Source organism: Mirounga leonina, unplaced genomic scaffold (assembly GCF_011800145.1).
Source record: "Mirounga leonina isolate KUSES-001 unplaced genomic scaffold, KU_Mleo_1.0 Mir_53, whole genome shotgun sequence".
In the NCBI taxonomy this organism is placed as follows: Eukaryota; Metazoa; Chordata; class Mammalia; order Carnivora; family Phocidae; genus Mirounga; species Mirounga leonina.
Window position 1 is genome coordinate 72,480,264 of NW_023270807.1, and position 19,382 is coordinate 72,499,645.

At 37.5% G+C, this 19,382-nt stretch overlaps 1 protein-coding gene across 2 annotated transcripts in view; it reads left to right on the forward strand.

Moving 5' to 3' along the window:
• Positions 1 to 19,382, forward strand: part of SLC35F1 (solute carrier family 35 member F1) — a 385,178-nt gene that overhangs the window by 224,481 nt on the left and 141,315 nt on the right. For both annotated transcript variants that reach the window (XM_034990390.1, XM_034990391.1), the window contains exon 2: positions 12,728 to 12,903. In XM_034990390.1, coding sequence (XP_034846281.1) covers positions 12,728 to 12,903 — 176 coding nt within the window. The remainder of the gene's footprint in view (positions 1 to 12,727; positions 12,904 to 19,382) is intronic.

A 19,382-nucleotide genomic window follows, 5' to 3' on the forward strand; every position in this document is an offset into this window, starting at 1 on the left:
GAGTTGATGATTATACACCAGCGTCTTCTAAAAGTAAGTCAGAATCATGAAATAGAAGGAAATATAAAGCTAATTATCTTAGCCTGAGTTACCCAGAAAGCAGAGGTTTATGTGCTACTACTTTTTATTTAAAGACTGAAATCCCAGGGAGCAGGCACGAGGAACAGATGAAGGAAAGACAATACAAGAAGTACCCAACAGAGCATCTTGTGAGGCAGGACCTCCTCAGAGAACCTGAAAAAGTGACTGCTTCTTAGGACAGTCTGTCTAAGGGAGGAAGAAAGAAGAATTGACCTGTCTGCCGTAGTTTCTAGTGGTGAAGTGCAGTAATTCTCTTGCACTTTCTAGTTGCTGATGAGTGGGCACTAAGCAGATCCTCACAAGGTCTGGCCCTCAGCATCAATGTGGAATCCCCAGGGTAGAAGGCACAAGGTATACAGAATGGGCACGAGGCACTGGGCCACTGAGTTCGATCCACATAATGTTGGTTGTAGTCTGTGCACAATTGGTGGAGCTACCACGGGAGCTAGAATAAGTGACCAGAGACCTTGGAGGTAGGTCAGACCAAGAGGATTTGGAAGGGAGAGCATAAGAGGTATCTTAGCCACTCGCCAGTTATAATATACTTACTTTGTATAAGAAGGAACCGAAGCCCAATGTAGAAGATGCCCAAGATTATGGAGCTTAATTAGTGGAACTCAAGAGCCAGAAGCTTCCAAATCCATATTTGGTGCTTTTACACTCTTCTATGTCACTTCTGTAGATTTACGACATACAATTTACATGCACAGTTGTGACCCATCCTCTCACACTAGAGTTTCAAAAGTCTCCTACACTTAGTGCCTTGCCTTATAGATTCACTGAAATATCGTTTAGGGGGGCTTCTTGTGGCTTACTTGGTTTCCTCTAAAAAACAAAATGAAACAAAAACCTGATACCACAGAATAAGAGAATAGATTAAATTCCATGAATATAGAATTTGAAGCAAAGACACTTCAACTAATGTTAAATCTGTGGATATGTATATTTGCTTCTTGCCTAGTGATCTTCTTACATAGAAGTCTAATTAATACTTAAATGTGATAAAACCTTTCAGTAAAGAACTTCAAGAAGCCAATGTCCTTACTTCTGAAAACATGAATCTTTTCAAAGAACATAGTAGAACACATGTTTCTCCCATGTTCAAGTGAAATTGTTTTTAGTCAAGGGAGTTTACTGACGTGTTCTCTATGTATGTATATCTGAATTCATATGCTGACCCAAATCTATAATGGCTTGCCTGAGAATAGTTAGCAGAATGAAGATGTCTCTACAGAAAGGTTGATGTGCTCTGATTCAAGATGATAACATAATTATTTCACTCTCATGCCAAAGAATTACAAAGTGATATGATTATATAACACTATGTTGAAATTTTTCATATCCTTTTGAAAGAATGTATTCTTATAACTGAGGGAAGAAAACAAGATTCAATTCATGTTTTATTTTAAATCTTACTATTTTGAATATCTAATTTGTAACAAGTTTATTCACAAGGTCCTAAAGTCTATTTCTTTAACAGAATAAAGTGCTTGTGATAATGGTTATGTCAGTCTTTATGAATATAAGCTGTATTATAATAGGTATTCAGCTCCCAGCAGCACTATTTTTCCTGAGACTCATGCATTTTTCATTGTCTAGTCATTCTGAATTTAAAGTGGATAGGTTGTCCTTTTAAATGCATAAACAAAGAAGATGAAAGTATGTATCATAGTCTCTTCTCAGTTTCTGTTACTAAAATTATAGGACCTCTGTTTCCTATGTTAGAATGCATCTGGTGTGTTATTCTATATATTGCATGAATAACCAGCAGCTCCCTGTGCAGAATTCCACTCAGCACCATATTTAGCATCATTTTTGCAAGATAGCACCTTACCAGGCTTGTTCAGAAAGGCAACAGAAAATAGCTTATTAACTTTGTGTCTAACTGGAAGATGGAATACAGTAAAAACAAGGTTGGTTTTCTCTTTCAAAGTTAGTAGTTTTTCAAGGTAAGGTAAGCAGCCATCTTTCAAATCTTCTAAGACTTTGCCCTTTTTCATTTATAAATATTTGTTCACTCATAAACCTGTTTATTCATTCATTCCGTATTTATTGAGCATCTATTTCCTTTCAATCCAGCAATCCTCAAGGCACCAGGAACACAGAAATTAATAAAATACATTCCCTTCTTTTCAGGAGCTATGAGTTACACAATTTGGTGAGTACAAATAGAGATAGGAGCATACAAATGAGGGCACTTAACTCAGCCTTGGGGAGCAGGGAGTAACCAAAACAAGGCTTTCTGGAGAAGATGGGTCTTCAGATTATGAAGAGTTAGGTGAAGGGACCACAGATCTATTGTGGTGGTTACCTATGCAAAAAAACCACAAAACAACAACATAGTTCAGAATGATAAGGCAATAACAAGTGAACTGAAAAGATCCTAAAAAAGAGAGTGTTAGGGAGGACATTCTGTGAAACAAAGCATGGAAAGGATTTGTCCTGTGCTTGAAGACAACAAAAGAGAATTTGATGAGAGGAAGTTGGCAGGGGTGGGGAGGCAGAATTAGCAGAGTTTACTATCTAGGTCCACATTTAGGTTTATTTATATTTTTATTTATTTACTTATTTTGCTTTGGTGACTCTAATAACTTAGCTCATACGTGTAGACTACAATAGCTACAGAATCTAGCTTTATACAGTTGGGAAAGAACTCATGAACTAATCTGATAAAAGGCTCCTTCCATTCCTTTCTGTTTTACAAGTCATGTTTATTAGCATGACAGATAAAACAATAATTTGCATTTTGTATCAAATCATATCAAAGCAGCTAAATGACATGGTCACTAATTAAAAACAGAAATTAATTACTACATATTTGCTATTTTGTTTGGCTGAAGAAACTAGAATAAGCCTGTGTTGACCTCCTGTTAAAAGGCATACATTACAGAGGTTTTGGTGGAAGAATTTTCATTAGTCAGTCTGGCTGGCTCTTTTTTGCCTTTACTGTCCCCAGAATACTTCTAGAACCCAGCAACTGTTTCTAGCACTGTGCTCTGTGCTTTTGTGAGGACAAAGAGTGGTTTTTTTGTTTGTTTGTTTGGTTTTGTTTTTTGGGGGGTTTTTTTGCGGCATAATGGTGGTATAGCATAGTAATTAAGAAGTTGGGTTTTGGAGTCATATAACCTAGTTTCCATCTAAACTCTTCCCCATGCTAGCTCTGTGATCTTGAGCTGGTTGCTTAACCCCTCTAAGCATCAGTTTACTTAACTATAAAAATTTAATTCTCTATAAAATAGTAATATCTTTTATAAGCTGTTTTATGTAAGCCTAATGATAACCACAAAGGAAAAACCTATAGTAAATATACAAAAGATAAAGAGAGAGGAATATAAGCATACACAGGAAAGTCATCAAACCACAAAGGAAGAGAGCAACAGAAAAAGAAAAAAAACAGAACTGCAAAAACAGCCAGTAAACAATTAACAAAGTGGCAATAAGTACATACCTATCAATAATTACTTTAGGGGCACCTGGGTGGCTCAGTTGGTTAAGTGTTTGCCTTCGGCTCAGGTCATGACCCCAGGGTCCTGGGATCAAGCCCCGCGTTGGGCTCTCTGCTCAGTGGGAGAGCCTGCTTCTCCCTCTCCCTCTCCTTCTGCCTGCCACTCTGCCTACTTGTGCATGCACTCTCTCTCTCTCTCTCTCTATGTTAAATAAATAAAATCTTAAAAAGAATAATTACTTTAAATGCAAATAGACTAAATTCTCCAGTCAAAAGACATTAGGTGGCTGATTGGATTAAAAAAAAGACCCATTTTTATGTTGCCTACAAGGGACTCACTTTAGATATAAGGACACGCATAGACTGAAAGTGAAGAGATAGAAAAAGATATTCCATGCAAATGGAAACCACAAGAAAGCTGAAGTAGCTATACTTTTATCAGACAAAATAGAATCTAAACCAAAGACTATAATAAGACCCCAAAATGGGCATTACATAATAATGAAGTGGTCAGTTCAATAAGAGGATATAGCATTTGTAAATAAGTATTTATGCACCCAACATAGGAGTACCTAAATATATAAAACAAATATTAATAGACTTAAAGGGAGAAATAGGCAACAGTATAATAATAGTAGGGGATTCTAATACCCCACTTACATCAATGGATAGAATATCCAGAGAGAAAATCAATGAGAAAATATTCATCTTAAGCAACACATTAGATCAGATGAACTATATATATATTATATATATGGAACATACCATCCAAAAGTGACAGAATACACATTATTCTCCAGTGCAATTAGAACTTTTTTTTTTTAAAGATTTTATTTATGTATTTGTCAGAGAGCAACATAGCGAGAGAGGGAACACAAGCAGGGGGAGTAGGAGAGGGAGAAGCAGGCTTCCCACGGAGCAGGGAGCCCGATGTGGGGCTCAGTCCCAGGACCCTGGGATCATGACCTGAGCCGAAGGCAGACGCTTAACGACTGAGCCACCCAGGCGCCCCAACAATTAAAACATTTTTCAAGATAGATGATATGTTAGGCCACAAAACAAGTCTTAATAAATTTAAGAAGATTGAAATCATATCAAGCATCTTTTCTGACCACAGTAGTATGAAACTAGAAATTATTCATATGAAGAAAACTGGAAAATTCACAAATATGTGGTAATTAAACAAGATGCTGCTGAACAACCAATGTAGCATTGGAGAAATAGAGAAGTAAAAAAATACCTCGAAGCAAATGAAAACAGAAACATACATACCAAAGTTTGTGGGATGCAGCAAAAGCTGTTCTAAGAAGGAAGTTCATGGCAACAAATGCCTACCTCAAACAACTTTTCAAAAAATATTTCAGAAAAGAAAACTTTCAAACAACCTAACTTTACACCTCAAGAACCAGAAAAAGAACAAACACACTTGAAGGAAAGAGAGGAAAGAAAGGAAGGGAATAAAGATTAGAACAGAGATAAATGAAATAGAGACTAAAAAAGGTATAGAGAAAATCAATGAAACTAAAAGCTAGTTCTTTGAGAAGATAAAAATTGACAAGCCTTTAGTTATACTCATGAAGAAAAAAGGACAGAGGACTTAAATAAAATTAGACATGGAAGAGATTTTACAACTGATACCACAGAAATACAAAGGATCATAAGAGACTGATGTGAACAATTATATGCCAACAAACTGGACAAACTAGAAAACTTGACAAATTCCTAGAAACATACAACCTACCAAGACTGGATCACGATGAAATAGAAAATCTGAACAGGCCAATCACTAGTAAGGAGATTGAATCAGTAATCAAAAACCCCCAACAAACAAAAAGTCCAGGACCAGATGACCTCACTGGTAAATTGAATCAAACACTCAAAGAAGAATTAAACCAATCCTTGCTCAAGCTCTTCCAAAAAAAAGAAGAGGAGGGAATTCTTCCAAACTCATTTTATGAGGCCAACATTATCTTCATATCAAACCAGACAAAGACATCACAAGAAAAAAAAGAGATAAGAGCCAATATCCCCATTAACATAGATGCAGAAATCCTTAACAAAATGTTAGCAAACCAAATTTAACAATACATTAAAAGGATCATATACCATGATCAAGTGGGATTTATTCCAGGGATTCAGGGATGGCTCAACATCTGCAAATCAGTCAGTTTGAGACACCACATTAACAAAATGAAGGAGAAAAATCATTTGATCATTTTAGTAGATGCAGAAAAAGCATTAGACAAAATTCAGATGCTTTTATGATAAAAACTCTCAACAAAGTGGGTATCCTCAACATAATAAAAGCCATATGTGACAAGCCCATAGCTAACATCATACTCAGTGGTGAAAAGCTAAAAGCATTTCTTCTAAGATGAAGAACAAGATGAGGATGCCAACTCTTGCCATGTTCATTCAACGCAGTACTGGAAGTCCTAGCCAAAGTAATTAGGCAAGAAAAGAAATCAAATGAATCTGAATTAGAAAGAACTGTCACTATTTGCAGAAGACATGATATTATATATAGAAAACACTAAAAAGTACCTCAAAAACTATTACAACTAATAAATGAATTCAGTAAAATTGCAGGCTACAAAATCAATACACAAAAATCTGTTTATTTCTTTATATTAATAACAAACTATCAGAAAGAGAATAAAGAAAATAATCTCACTTAACAATTGTATCAAAAACAATAAAATGCCTAGGAATAAACTTAACCTAGGAGGTAAAAGACCTGTATTGAAAACTGTAAGACATGAATGAAATTGAAGAAGACACAAATAAATGGAAAGATATTTTGTGCTCTGGGTTGGAAGAGTCAATGCTGTTAAAATGTTCATACTTTCCAAGGCAATCTACAGATTTGGTGCATTCCCTACAAAATTCCAATAACATTTTTCAAAGAAATAGAACAAATAATTTTAAAATTTGTATGGAGCCACACACACACAAAAAATAAATAAAAACAAAAACCTATAGGCAAAGCAATCTTGAGAAAGAACAAAGCTGGAGGCATCATGCTTCCTGATTTCAAACTTTATTACAAAGCTATAGTAATTAACATAGTATAGTGTTGGCATAAAGACAAATACATAGATCAATGGAACAGAATAGAAAGCTCAGAAATAAACCAATGCATATATGGTCAATTAATTTACACCAAAGGAGCCAAGAATATACAATGGGGAAAGGACAATCTCTTCAATAAATGGTGCTGGGAAAATTAGACAGTCACATGCAAAAGAATGAAACTGACCACTATCTTATACAAAAGTTAACTCAAAATCCATTAAGACTTGAACATAAAACCTGAAACCATAAAACTCCTAGAAGAAAACATAAGCAGTAAGCTCCTTGACATGGGTCTTGGTGATGATTTTTTTCAATCTGACACCAAAATCAGAAGCAGCAAAAGTAAAAAGAAATGAGACTATATTATGCTAAAAAGCATCTGCACAGCAAAGAAAACTATCAACAAAATGAAAAACAACCTTCTGAATGGGAGAAAATATTTGCAAATCATATATCTGATAAGGGGCTAATATCCAAAATATATAAAGAACTCATAAAACTTAATGCCAAAACAACAGCAACAACAACAAAACAAACAAAAACAAAAAATTCTCAATGGCAAGAATACAAACAATCCAATTTAAAAAAGGACAGAGGATCAAAATAGACATTTTTCCAAAGACATAAAGACGTCCAACAGGTACATGAAAAGATATTTGGCATCATTAATTATCAGGAAAATGCAAATCAAAACCACAGTGAGATATCACTTCACACCTGTTAGAATGATTATTATAAAAAAAGACAAGAAATAAGTGTTGGCAAAGATGTGGAAAAGAGGAAACACTTGTGCACTGTTGGTTGGAATGTAAATTGGTACAGCCACTATGGAAAACAGTATGGAAGTTTTCAAAAAAAAATTAAGAATAGAACTACCCATATGACCCAGCAATTCCACTTTTGGGTATTTATCTGAAGAAAATAAAAACACTAACTAGAAAAGATTGTTCATGTTAGTTGAACATGTTCATGTTCGTTGCAGTGTTATTTACAATGGCCAAGATATGGAAATAACCATAATCTATCAATTGATAAGTGGATACAGAAATTGTGGTGTGTATATGGTGCTGTGTGCCATATTGTTCAACCATAAAAAGAATGAATTCTTGCCATTTGCAACACAGAGATGGATCTTAAGGGCATTATGCTCAGTGATATAAGTCAGACAGAGAAAGATGAATACTGTATGATCTCTCTTATATGTGGATTTTTTTTTCTTATTAAAAAAAGCACATAGATAAATAGAACAGATTGGTCATTGTCAGAGCTGTGGGGTTTGGGGGTTGGGAGAAATGGGTGAAAGGGGTCAAAAAGTAACAAGAAGAAAAAAAGACAAGTTGAGAGGGAGAGATCTTTTTGTGTACCTATAATCACATTTGTCCCTGCTTTTTGAACAAAGGACACTGCATTTTCATTTTTTTTTAAAGATTTTATTTATTTGACAGAGAGAGACACAGTGAGAGAGGGAACACAAGCAGGGGGAGTGGGAGAGGGAGAAGCAGGCTTCCCGCAGAGCAGGGAGCCCGATGCTGAGCTTGATCCCAGGACCCCGTGATCATGACCTGAGCCGAAGGCAGACGCTTAACGACTGAGCCACCCAGGCACCCCCGTATTTTCATTTTTCACTAGGAACTGCAGTTATGTAGCCAGGCCTATTCTACTTGAAACTGAGTTCCTTAAGATCTGGGCACATGCTTATTCATCATATTATTCTGTGTCTAGTATAATATATGACATTTATTAGATAATAAAAAATGCTTTTTGAGATAATTTTTATTAATTTGGTTTATAGCATATATGTGTGTATCTATAAAACATCTAAATATTTACATATTGGGGCGCCTGGGTGGCTCAGTTGGTTGGGCGACTGCCTTCGGCTCAGGTCATGATCCTGGAGTCCTGGGATCAAGTCCCACATCGGGCTCCCTGCTCGGCAGGGAGTCTGCTTCTCCCTCTGGCCCTCCCCCCTCTCATGTGCTCTCTCCTCTCATCCTCTCTCTCAAATAAATAAATAAAATCTTTAAAAAAAAAAACTACATATTTATTTATACATCTATATAGTATAAATTAGTAGAAATATATACTGTGAATGTATAATGATATATGCAGTAGATAGATGGGTATAAAATATTTAGAAAATAGACTTCTAAATATTTTGGTCTTCCAGTTATCATTCTGCATTAAGAGACTACTGCTTTAGTCCCTTTGAATTTAAAAAGTCATTAATTCAAATGCTAATGTAATCAATACTGTATTTTAAAAACTCTAAAAAGTAGATTAATATCTGGTAAGTGGATTCATTGCACTATAAGCTTTCAGAATGTGCCCAGTGTCAGCACATTTCTATGAGAAATAAATACAAAAAGAGTACCTGCCTCATTCTGTTATTATGAGGATTAAATAAGATAGGATATATAAAGCTAAGCCCAGGACTTGGCACAGAGTGAAAACTTATTAAATATGAATTATTATTGTTATTTCTCCTTAACTGGTCTCACTTTGTAGTAAGTTATTTGGGAACTCAGCCCTAAAATCTTGGTTAGTAGCTCCCCAGTGACAAGGACCGTGTCTTACTCATCTTGGCATACATAATGCCTGACACGTAGACGGCTGGTTTATAGTATATTGGTACATATGCATCAGAAGGACTAAAATTTATTCTCTTACAGAAGTAACCAGTCATTTTTGGTGGCTTGGTTTTGTTCAGGAAAGGCACAGGATATTGGAAAGTTTTTGAATACCATGGTTGTAATTTAATCAGCTGTAGGAATTACCACATTGTGGCAGTTTTTAACCTTCTTTTCCCAAGGAGACATATTCCATACCCAGTATTCTCCAGTGGATGTACTCAGCACTGGGAGCAACCAATTAGTTGTAACTCTCCCCATTTCTCTTCCACTTAAGGATGTAAGTTATTATGCAAGTAATCAAGAGTGACCCAGTGAGATGATGATCATGAATCCATCTAAGTTAAAATTTTTAATCATTTTATACATTATTATTTTAACTATTAGCATAATTATTGTGTTTTGTGATGACTAGCTCAAACTTCTTCGAAGAATTCTTTGAATTCTTCAAAATTCTTCAAAGTCAAAACTTTTATATCTTACCACTTCCTGCCTACTTAGTCGTAGTTAACTATTCCCTCTGTGAAATTCTGTTCCCTTGGTTTCTATGATACCAGTATTGCTCTGGTACTTCACTGTGCCAAAACTCGTCTTTCAAAGGCTAGCCTTGACTACAGATTATCTTCTATCAGTCCTCATTCTCTCTACCCTCTAAGCAACATTCAATATTACAACTACCTCCTCCATGAAAGTCTCTGCTTCCTTGGTTTCTCTTATAGCAAGAACTATCCTGGTTTTCCCCTTAGCCTTCCAACCACTTCTGACTCCAATGATGTGCCTCTTCTTTCTCCCCTAACCCCAATCTGGGAATTCCTCGAGGATTTTTCCTAGACCCTCTTATTCTCTCTCCCATTCTCCCTTCCTTGGTGATATCATCTATGTCTAGTACTTTAGCCATCACTCTTAGGTGTATAACTTCTGCATATTTATCTCCTGGTTGACCTCCCTATCCAACTCTTATCTCTTGTTTCTAATACTGCTGGATTGTTTGGAAGTTCATCTGGTGGCTCAAATTCAATATACCAAAAATATTTCTTATCTTTGCACTAAAACCAACTCCTTTTCACGATTTTTGTTAGTGGATATCATACTTCTGTTAGGCTGGCTTAAAAACCTTTGAAATAATTCTGGTACTTCTCTGTACCTCTGCCTTTCTTTTTTATCACCTTTCAATTCAACAAAACTGTTCAGGGTTGCCTAGGCCTATCTCTGCACTATCTTTGAATCCCTTCATTTTCTACTTCTTCTGAATGGTATTGCCCAGCTCTAGATATGGTGAAGAACATCATACAGACTTCATAGTCTGGCAGAGGGAAAAAGGGGGTAAAATCAGTAATTATAATACAGTGATGTAGAAGTAAAGGAGAAACAGCCCAGAGAGGACAGGTAAGACTTCTTAAACGGGATAACATATAAGCCAAATCTTAAAAGATGAATAGGAGTCAGACTGATAAAGGCAGGATGAACATTCTGGAAATAGTAATAACACATGCAAAGGAATGCCAGCAAAGAAGACCATCACTCATTGTTGAGGTGTAAGTAGCTCTGTAGGACTAGAGCTCTGACTTCATGTGGAAAGCAGGAGGTAAAAGAGTGGAGGGAGGGCATTTAGGGCCTTGTTTTCAGTTACCTGTTGCTCCATAACTAACCACTGCAAATTTCATACCCTAAAACAATAACCATTGATTGTTTCTCACAGTTCTCCGATTGGGCAGCCATCTATGGGGATGGCTCATCTCTGCTCCATGTGGCACAGGCTGGTACTGCTCCACTGGGGCAGGAGGATCCAGGATCCTCACTCACATGTCTGATGCTTCAGCTGGGGTGGCATTGGCTGGGTTTCTCTTTTTCTTTTCACATGGTCTCTCAAGATTCTGTAGCCTAGGTTCTTTACATGAAAGCTGTATCTGAAGAGAGCAAAAAATGGAAGCTGCAGAGCTTCTTAGGGATTAGCCCAGAAGTCACATGACCTCTTTCCCCCTACATTCTGTTGGCCAAAGTAAGTCACAAGATAAGCTCAGTTAGAAAAGGAGAAATAGACCCCACCTCCCTTTGAGAGGAGCAGCATGAATGCAGAGGGGCAGGAGGAAACGTTGGCAGCCATCTTCGTAGACGATGTACCACAGGCCTTATAGATCACTGCATTTTAGAGGGTACCATTGTAGGATTTTAAGCAGCAGATTGATATTTTAGACATATATGTTTAAATATATGTCTTTGATTCCTTAATAAAGATTAAATACGGGGGTCAGGGCCGGTACCTGGGAACAGGGCAGCCAGTGAGAAACCTCTACCCGTGTGTTACAGGTTAACCTCAGGAAAGAAAGCCTTCTCTGTGGGCCCTCATGCCTTGCCACAATTTTCCTCCTCATGGAAACAAATGGAATGACCAAAATGTGATCGATGCTTTCTAATTTTTTTCTTTTTCTTTCTTTCTTTCTTTTTTTTTTTTTTAAGCAAGACACCACCCAGGTATCTGCCCAGGACTCTGCCCCTTTCAGAAACATGGGTTCACATCTGCCATGGGGGAGGAAATATGTAACATTGTAAATCCTCTGACCAATGCTTTTTTGTTTAGAAATACTACTCCTTGCTTATTTTACATTGCTGCTTCTATAAATAAACCAGGAAAGTCAGATGGGACTTTTGGGGAAGGCAGAAGCCTGCTTTGTATTTCCAGGGGCTCTTCCTGAGTCAGATGATGCAGATTTATATGATCATAAAGCCCATATGAGCACTTTATTTCTATGCAAAGTGAACCCCTCGACTCTTGCCTTTAGTCCCTACTACAGTGGTCTACTATGCCTGTGAAGAAGCCACAGAAAATATTTACAGAATGTGAAATGTTTTATTATACCACCTCAGGAACTAAATTTCCTTCATGAGTAGCAATTTTAATATGCAAGCAATTGTAACTCGTGTAGGGGAGAGCAGACTAGTGCTTATCGGTGCTTGCTAGAGCAAACAAGGTTCCAAAATCTGGGAATGGAAAGGAGATGCTTCTGGATTTTCAGATGTTCCTGGATCCAAGATTTCAATCTATAAACAAAAGTCTCTCCTTGTTGGTATGAGAACCTGAGGATAAGGTTACAGTGTGGTACCTCTTTGTCAGTGTGCAGATGTTCTCTGGGGTTTCTGAACACTTAGTGAATGCGATGGTGGGCATCAGGGATGATGTTAATTCCACCCCCCCCCCCCCCCACAGCTCCAGAGCTCTGTGGCCAGAAGCCAGGATCACTTGGAGAGATTTGGTCTCAAATCCCAGCTTTGCCACTTCCTAGTTATTTGACAATGAGGAAATTCCTTAACCCCTCTAAACTTGGGGGTTTTTTTCCTGTATAAAACCTCACTAAAAATTGCACCTCTCTCATAGGATTGCTGTATTGGATAAAAAGAAATATTATTTATTGTACTTAGCACACAAGTGCTCAATAAATTTTAACTGTTATTGTTTTAATGGACTTCCAGCTAATATTTGCTGTTTCTCTTTACTTTTCAGGGAGATGTTAATCTCTGTGGCTCTGGGACAGGTGTTATCCCTTCTTATTTGTGGAATTGGCTTGACCAGCAAGTACCTGTCAGAAGATTTCCATGCCAATACACCAGTCTTCCAGAGTTTCCTCAATTACATCCTTCTCTTTTTGGTCTATACCACCACACTAGCTGTCAGACAAGGTAAGCATGCCAAAGACCATATGCAGCTTGGAATATAGCTCAATTTCTTTTTTACAAACATCTAGAAGAATGATGAGCCGTGACTAAATTAACTTTTTTTCACTTACAGCATCATAAGCCAATTCAGAACCTCAAATCTCACTTTTCTGTTTTGCAGTAATAAAGCAAACAGAATGAACAAATAAATCACAAAGAAGCATAAATTGTGTGAGTTCAGCGGGAAGTGGAAAATGCATGTATAGGCAAAATGTACAATTGCTCACTATCTGAATTTCTGTTAACATTCCTTGTACCTCTCAGTGAATCTAAATAGAGTGCTTCCCTGGAAGCTGGAAAGGCCTGATGCAGCTGTCCTCACTAATGCCAGTCCTGAGAAATCCAAAGGAAATACAGACAAATGTATGTTCCTTAGAAAAATGTCATAAGAAACATAAAAATAATAAAGGGGAAAAGAAAGGAAAGAAAACTACCACAAATAGTCAGAGATGTTCTGTCTAAATTTAAAATAGCTAAAGCAATAAAACAAGTCCTCCAAGAATCAAGGCAAGAAAAACTTTTTAATTGGCACCTGAAGTTGAAATCCTTGGGGTGTATCTCTGGAGAGTGTAATTCAGAATCTTATCACTATAATACTTAATCTGGTGTAAATACTCTTTCCTCTGGCCCAGAAATAGCCAACAATTCACCCCCAGAAGCTGTTGACTGTGAAATATGCATTGAAAAATAATCACTAATAGGTTTAAAGACAATTACATACCTTAATAATAAATAAGGATACATCAGTAGCTTTACTCATCAACCCTGATAGTCATACTTTTTTGAAACTTATATAAGAACCATATCTAGTATTTCATTTTTACACTTATTTAAATGGTCATCCAGAATAATATTGCTTAATTATAACAATGTGGCCAATACTAGATTTTATTCAGTTGGGACTGAGTTCCAGTTTAACTTGGGTTTGTTTTAAGTATTGGAAAAGCTAATTTCATTTACTTCTCAAAAAATTATATTATTGGTGTTTGTTTGTTTGTTTGTTTAATTTAACAACAGTAGACATAATTTAAGAATAAAATTTCAAATAAAACCTCAGGCTACAAAAGTTCTAGACAGTGAGTCTCAGCTATATTTCCTCGGTGTGATCTGGAAGCTAACAGTTTGAACACTACAAATGCAAAAAAGAAAACCCACAAAATTCACAGGAAAGTGGTGAATTTATCTTCTCAAGATTTTTAGAACGAAATAGTCTAGACTATGAGATGGTGAACTGCAACAAGTCTTTGGGTTCTTGTCCATCTTACTTTCCAGGAGTCCAGAGATTTAACAGAAACCTTCATGAGGAAAAAATAAAATCAAGTCACTTTAAGAAACAGAGAGAAAATTTCAGTCAGAAAAGCTTAGAAAACTAAATGTAGCAAAAGACCTAAAGTTTATAATGCTACCTTCTGTCAAGACTCTATAATGTGCCAGACACTATGGATGTAAGTTATCTCCATTATTCCTTCAGTCCGAGGAAATAAGTATTATTATCCAAAATTTTATAAGTTCCTGTGTCAGGAACCTGCTCTAGGCTGCAGAACTAGTTGCTGTAAGGCTCACCCTATGCCAAGGTCATGTGCCTCCCGGGACTCCCTGTAACCCCATGTGGGGTTTAGGGGATGCAGAAGGAGGAAAAGAAGATACTTTTGAACAAAAGGAAGGGGTTTTGCTTGAATTTAAAAGCCCTGAATAAGAAACCCGCCCTGGGGCCAGGTCTACTGAGGCATAGCAATGAAGTCAAGAGGATGTGGTCCCGGAGATGGGTGGGAAGGGTAGACAGGGGAGAGGCACACCTGGCAAGAGGCCAAAGACTAGGACAAGGAATTTGGAGGCCCTTTGGAAAAAAGATTGACGGGCGCCTGAGGAAATTCTGTTTATCCCAACCAATGATGGAGAGAATCAGTTTCTAAAATGCCCTATCTGGAGATTTCTGCCATTGCCTCAGATGATCACTTGATTCACTGATATGTCTTTATGTGGGTGTTTACTCAGAATGTTTGTTTTAATCTTCATCTTTAGAAGTTTTAATAGGCTGGCATTAAGCTAACATCTGGAAATCAACATAGTAATTACATTAATTTTGTATAGGCTGATTCAGTACTATGTTCTAGAGACATAATAATCTCTTTCCTTGTGCACCTCACGATTTAAGAGAGAATGAAAAACAGAGCAAAGAGGATGAGAGGATGGAAAGTCTGGTGTGTGCAGGGGACGTGCTCTCATAGCCACAATTTCTTCTTTCCTGGTGCTTCCTGACCACTCCTCCCAGAGGGCTGCAGAGCAGGACTGAACAAAATTACAGTCTTTCCCATTCTCCCAGCACAGACACCATTTACCCCGCCAAGCCACCATTTAATTTGATGTCACCTTAGGCCACATAACTGCAAGAAGTTAGTCTTGGGAACATATCTTTAAACAAATATTTCTTTATCATTGTAACTATACAACTTCTAAAAAGTTATGATTGTCACATGTGAATACAACATGATGAAAGCAAGAAGCCCCTCAAGAGGGTTCAGAGTGATATTATGGCAAAATTCTTGTGGAAATTTGACTTAAAGTTAGACTGAGTTCTCCAGATTTGCACTGAACCAGTGACCAAAGACTCTGAAGCAACAGGTTCCAGTAGAAATTCCAATATAACTCCAGTTCAAGCTGGAGTTCTGAACTTGTCCCTGATTATTAATTGGTTCCTATAAAAAATTTGACTACCATCCTCCTTAAAAAATGTATATCTTGTTGGACAGGTTTTAAGTCTAGCGCTTTCCTTGCTTGGTGCTAGGTTTTTTTTCCAGTTAGTTCTACAACATGCTTTTTTTTTTTTTTTTGTAAAGATTTTATTTATTTATTTGAGAGAGAAAGCGCACAAGAGAGAGCATGGGCAGGGGGGAGAAGCAGAGGGAGAAGCAGGCTCCCCACTGAGCAGGGAGCCCGATGCGGGGCTCGATCCCGGGACCCCGGGATCATGACCTGAGCCGAAGGCAGCCGCTTAACCGACTGAGCCACCCAGGCGCCCCTATTCCAGATAGTTCTAAAATTCAAAACGATTTTGCTCTTCATAACAAAGAGCCTCAATAATACAGCTTTACAGAAAAAGTGTGCTTCAGACAAGTAGTTCTGTTGACACTGTAACAAGTTTGAGAATTTAGCCGTAACTTCAGTAGGTCAATAGTAACCAATTTTGAGAAGTTACTCAGGCCGTTAAAATGTGCTCATTGAAGTAACGCCCGACATCCAGACTCATGCTGTAGGTACCTAGTAGGGCTTCAGGAATTATAAAGAAAAGCTGAGCTCTCTCCCTGTGTATCTTTCCTTTACTCTCACACTAGTGTCACCAGATGTGTGATGTTTATCCTTCCAAGCAATTCTGTGACATCAGGTGGGAGTCCTACAGTTGATCTCAGTTCTGACCCTGTCTACCTGGAGATAGCTAGCATAAGATCCCACAGGTTAAGAACTGAGTCTCACGTGACTGCCCCTCTCACTTCAGGGCCAATTGCAAGTCTGGGTTGTAACCTCTGCTTCTGACTGATGGACTGTATATCAGACAGTCCTACAACTTCCTTCTTGGGTTTGATGAACTTGCCAGAGTGGTTCCCAGGACTCAGGAAAAGAATTTACTTACTGTTTACCAGTTTATTATAAAAGGATATGATAAATAATATAGGTGAACATCCAGAGGAAAGAGATGAGTAGGGCAAGGTATGTGGGAAGGGGCAGGGAGCTTCCATGCCTCTCTGGGCACGCCCCTCTCTCTGCACCTCCACGCGCTCCTCAATCCTGAAGCTCTCTGAATCCTCTACTTGAGAGGTTTTTATGAAGGCTTCATGAGGTAGGCGTGATTGATCATTAACGCCATGTCCAGCCCCTCTCCCCTCTTGAGAATGGACAGGTAGGTCTGTCCTTGAGAATGGACAATTATGGCTAGGACCCTGTGGTAACTGGTCCCTATCCCAGAGCCCACCGAGAGTCACCTCATTCGAGCAGAAGACATTGCCATCACCTTGGAAATTCCAAGGGATTTAGGAATGCTGTGTTGGGAACCAGGGCCAGAGACCAAATATTAGAACAAAAGATGTTCCTGAGTACTCTTATTACTTAGGAAATTACAAGAGTTTTAGGAGCTCTGTGCCAGAAACTGGGGGCAGAGACCAATACATATATTTTCTATTCTCTCACAGGAATATAACTACAAAAGTATAGTGAAGTTTCCAAAAATTTTATGGATTTGCCTAGGAAATTCTCAAAAGAAGACTCTTCCTCATATCCACTTTTTTTCCCCTTAAAATTCAATGTAATACTAGCTGAAATCAGGAAGCAGAGAAACACAAAAAGCAAAAGACTATAAACAAGAGGAAAGAACAGGCTGGGGTTTAATTAAAGACCAACCAGTTCTGGCATTTATATTATATTATATTATAAGCAAGAAACATGACAGGCTTTTAAAAACAAAAGTGAAGATAGGATATCAAGAAAAAAATAATGTCATCACACTTTTTGCCCATAAACCTCTCTTATCAATTATTATAAGAATCCTGCTGCTTCCCGGAACTACATTCAGCAGTTCTTCAATAGATACCCATGGTTCCTCTTCTGGCAGTTTTTAACTTCTGAGTGTAGATAAACCAGAGTTTTTAAACAGTCAGTAATTTCCTTCTTCTTTTCTTCATCTGCCAGCTTTTCTCAGTTCTTGTCTCTCTAATTCCTCTTTATTTTTCCTTTCATTGTTTACTCTGTGATGGGGGAGGAAATGATTGTGGAGAAAAGGCAGGATGCTGAGGGGGAAAAAACACTTTCAATTTTTATTTTCCTCCTCAAGGCATAGTGATAAAAAAAAAATAGGTATCAGTAATGAAAGCGCAAATAGAGAAGTGTCTGCTTCATTTCATATACAACCCTGGAAAGAAAATAAAATGCTGCCACCATTGATCATCATTAGATTTATTCCTGGTGACTCATTCTCTAAGTTTTGCTTTTTCACTGAAAGATATTTTTATAAAGTCTTCTAATTTTGAATAAAAGACAAGCTTCCAGCTAAAAGCAATTTGATGGGTAGTGCACGTACTTTGCTTTTCAGCAAATTCTTGAAACATGGACGTTAAAGGATTTATTGAGTCATTTATATATTTTTTTGTGTTAGTGTGAAGATGAAACAGGTCTCTAAGAGTACTAACAGAGCACTCATAAACACATCACTGTATGTAATCCCTTTGATTTTTTCTAAAGAGAGAATACTGAAAAGTAAACGCATGATATACTCTTCATGAAAAATATCCTCATTTTGAACATTAAATTCCAGAAGACAGAAATCCTAGTTCAAATTTCAGTTCTAAGTGGGGAGGCTGAAAAAATGAACTCTGTTCAATTATTTTTAGCACTTGCTGTCTCCCTGCCTGCCCTACCCACCATCTCCTTTTTCCTACTCAGAGCACTCAAGTAGGGCAGGACAGATGAGAGAAATACATAAAAATGACAGCTTTGTCTACACACAACAGCTAGATCCAACTCATGGTCCAATGGTCCAGTCCCATAGTCCTCAGCATTTTCAGTGAATGCTCTTCTCAGAATATATGCCAAAAAAGCATTTCTCCTTTTGGTGGTGGCTGGGGAAACATTAATCAGTAAGTAATTGCTACCTCTTCCCACACCAGACAGGCTTCATATTGGTTTTCTGCAGAAACACTGCACTTCTTACATACAATTACATAGGCTAAATTCTCAATTACCAATGTTGCAAGATTAAAAATATCTGTGTAATTAGGAGAAATGTAGGACTTCGTGCAAAATAATATAGACCTCTCAGAGAGCCACGACATCTTAGAAACTTACATATCTGTCAGATCCTAGAGTCACCTGAACATCTTGTTTTCCTAGTTCTGTTAATCACATACTGTATTTAGATTCTACTGAGATAGACCTCTTATGAGATTCAGTCCTTTTTTTTAATCCTGGTTATTATATCATTTGGATATGTACTTTTAAAAAGAGTCCACTGATCATTGTGATTTAAAATAATCCTTTCCTGTTTTCTTAATTGAGTTGACCTGATTTTTTTCTCTTAAGTAAAACTTAAGAAATCAATCCTTTTTTTTAATCCTCTGTGAATCTTTGCCCCTTGCCTCTGTTGGAATGTTCTTTGTTGGAATGTACTATAGGGAGTCAAAAACACGGGCCAGAGCAGTGAAAAGAGTTAAAGCAGGATCCAGGATTTTCTCAAAGCAAAAGCCCAAGTTATGCTCACACATAGCTCAGTTTCCAATTCTCTGGGTAACCTTGACTAAGTCACTGAGGAGGACTGTTAGTGGGTTGTCAGTATAAGAAAGCAAATTGAGGTACTCAGATGAATCCTTGGTAGACACTCCATGGGAATTATGCTTATGTTGTTGGGGAAGGGTGAAGAAAAGATGGGGGATGGTGAGGAAGAGGGGAATATACACAAA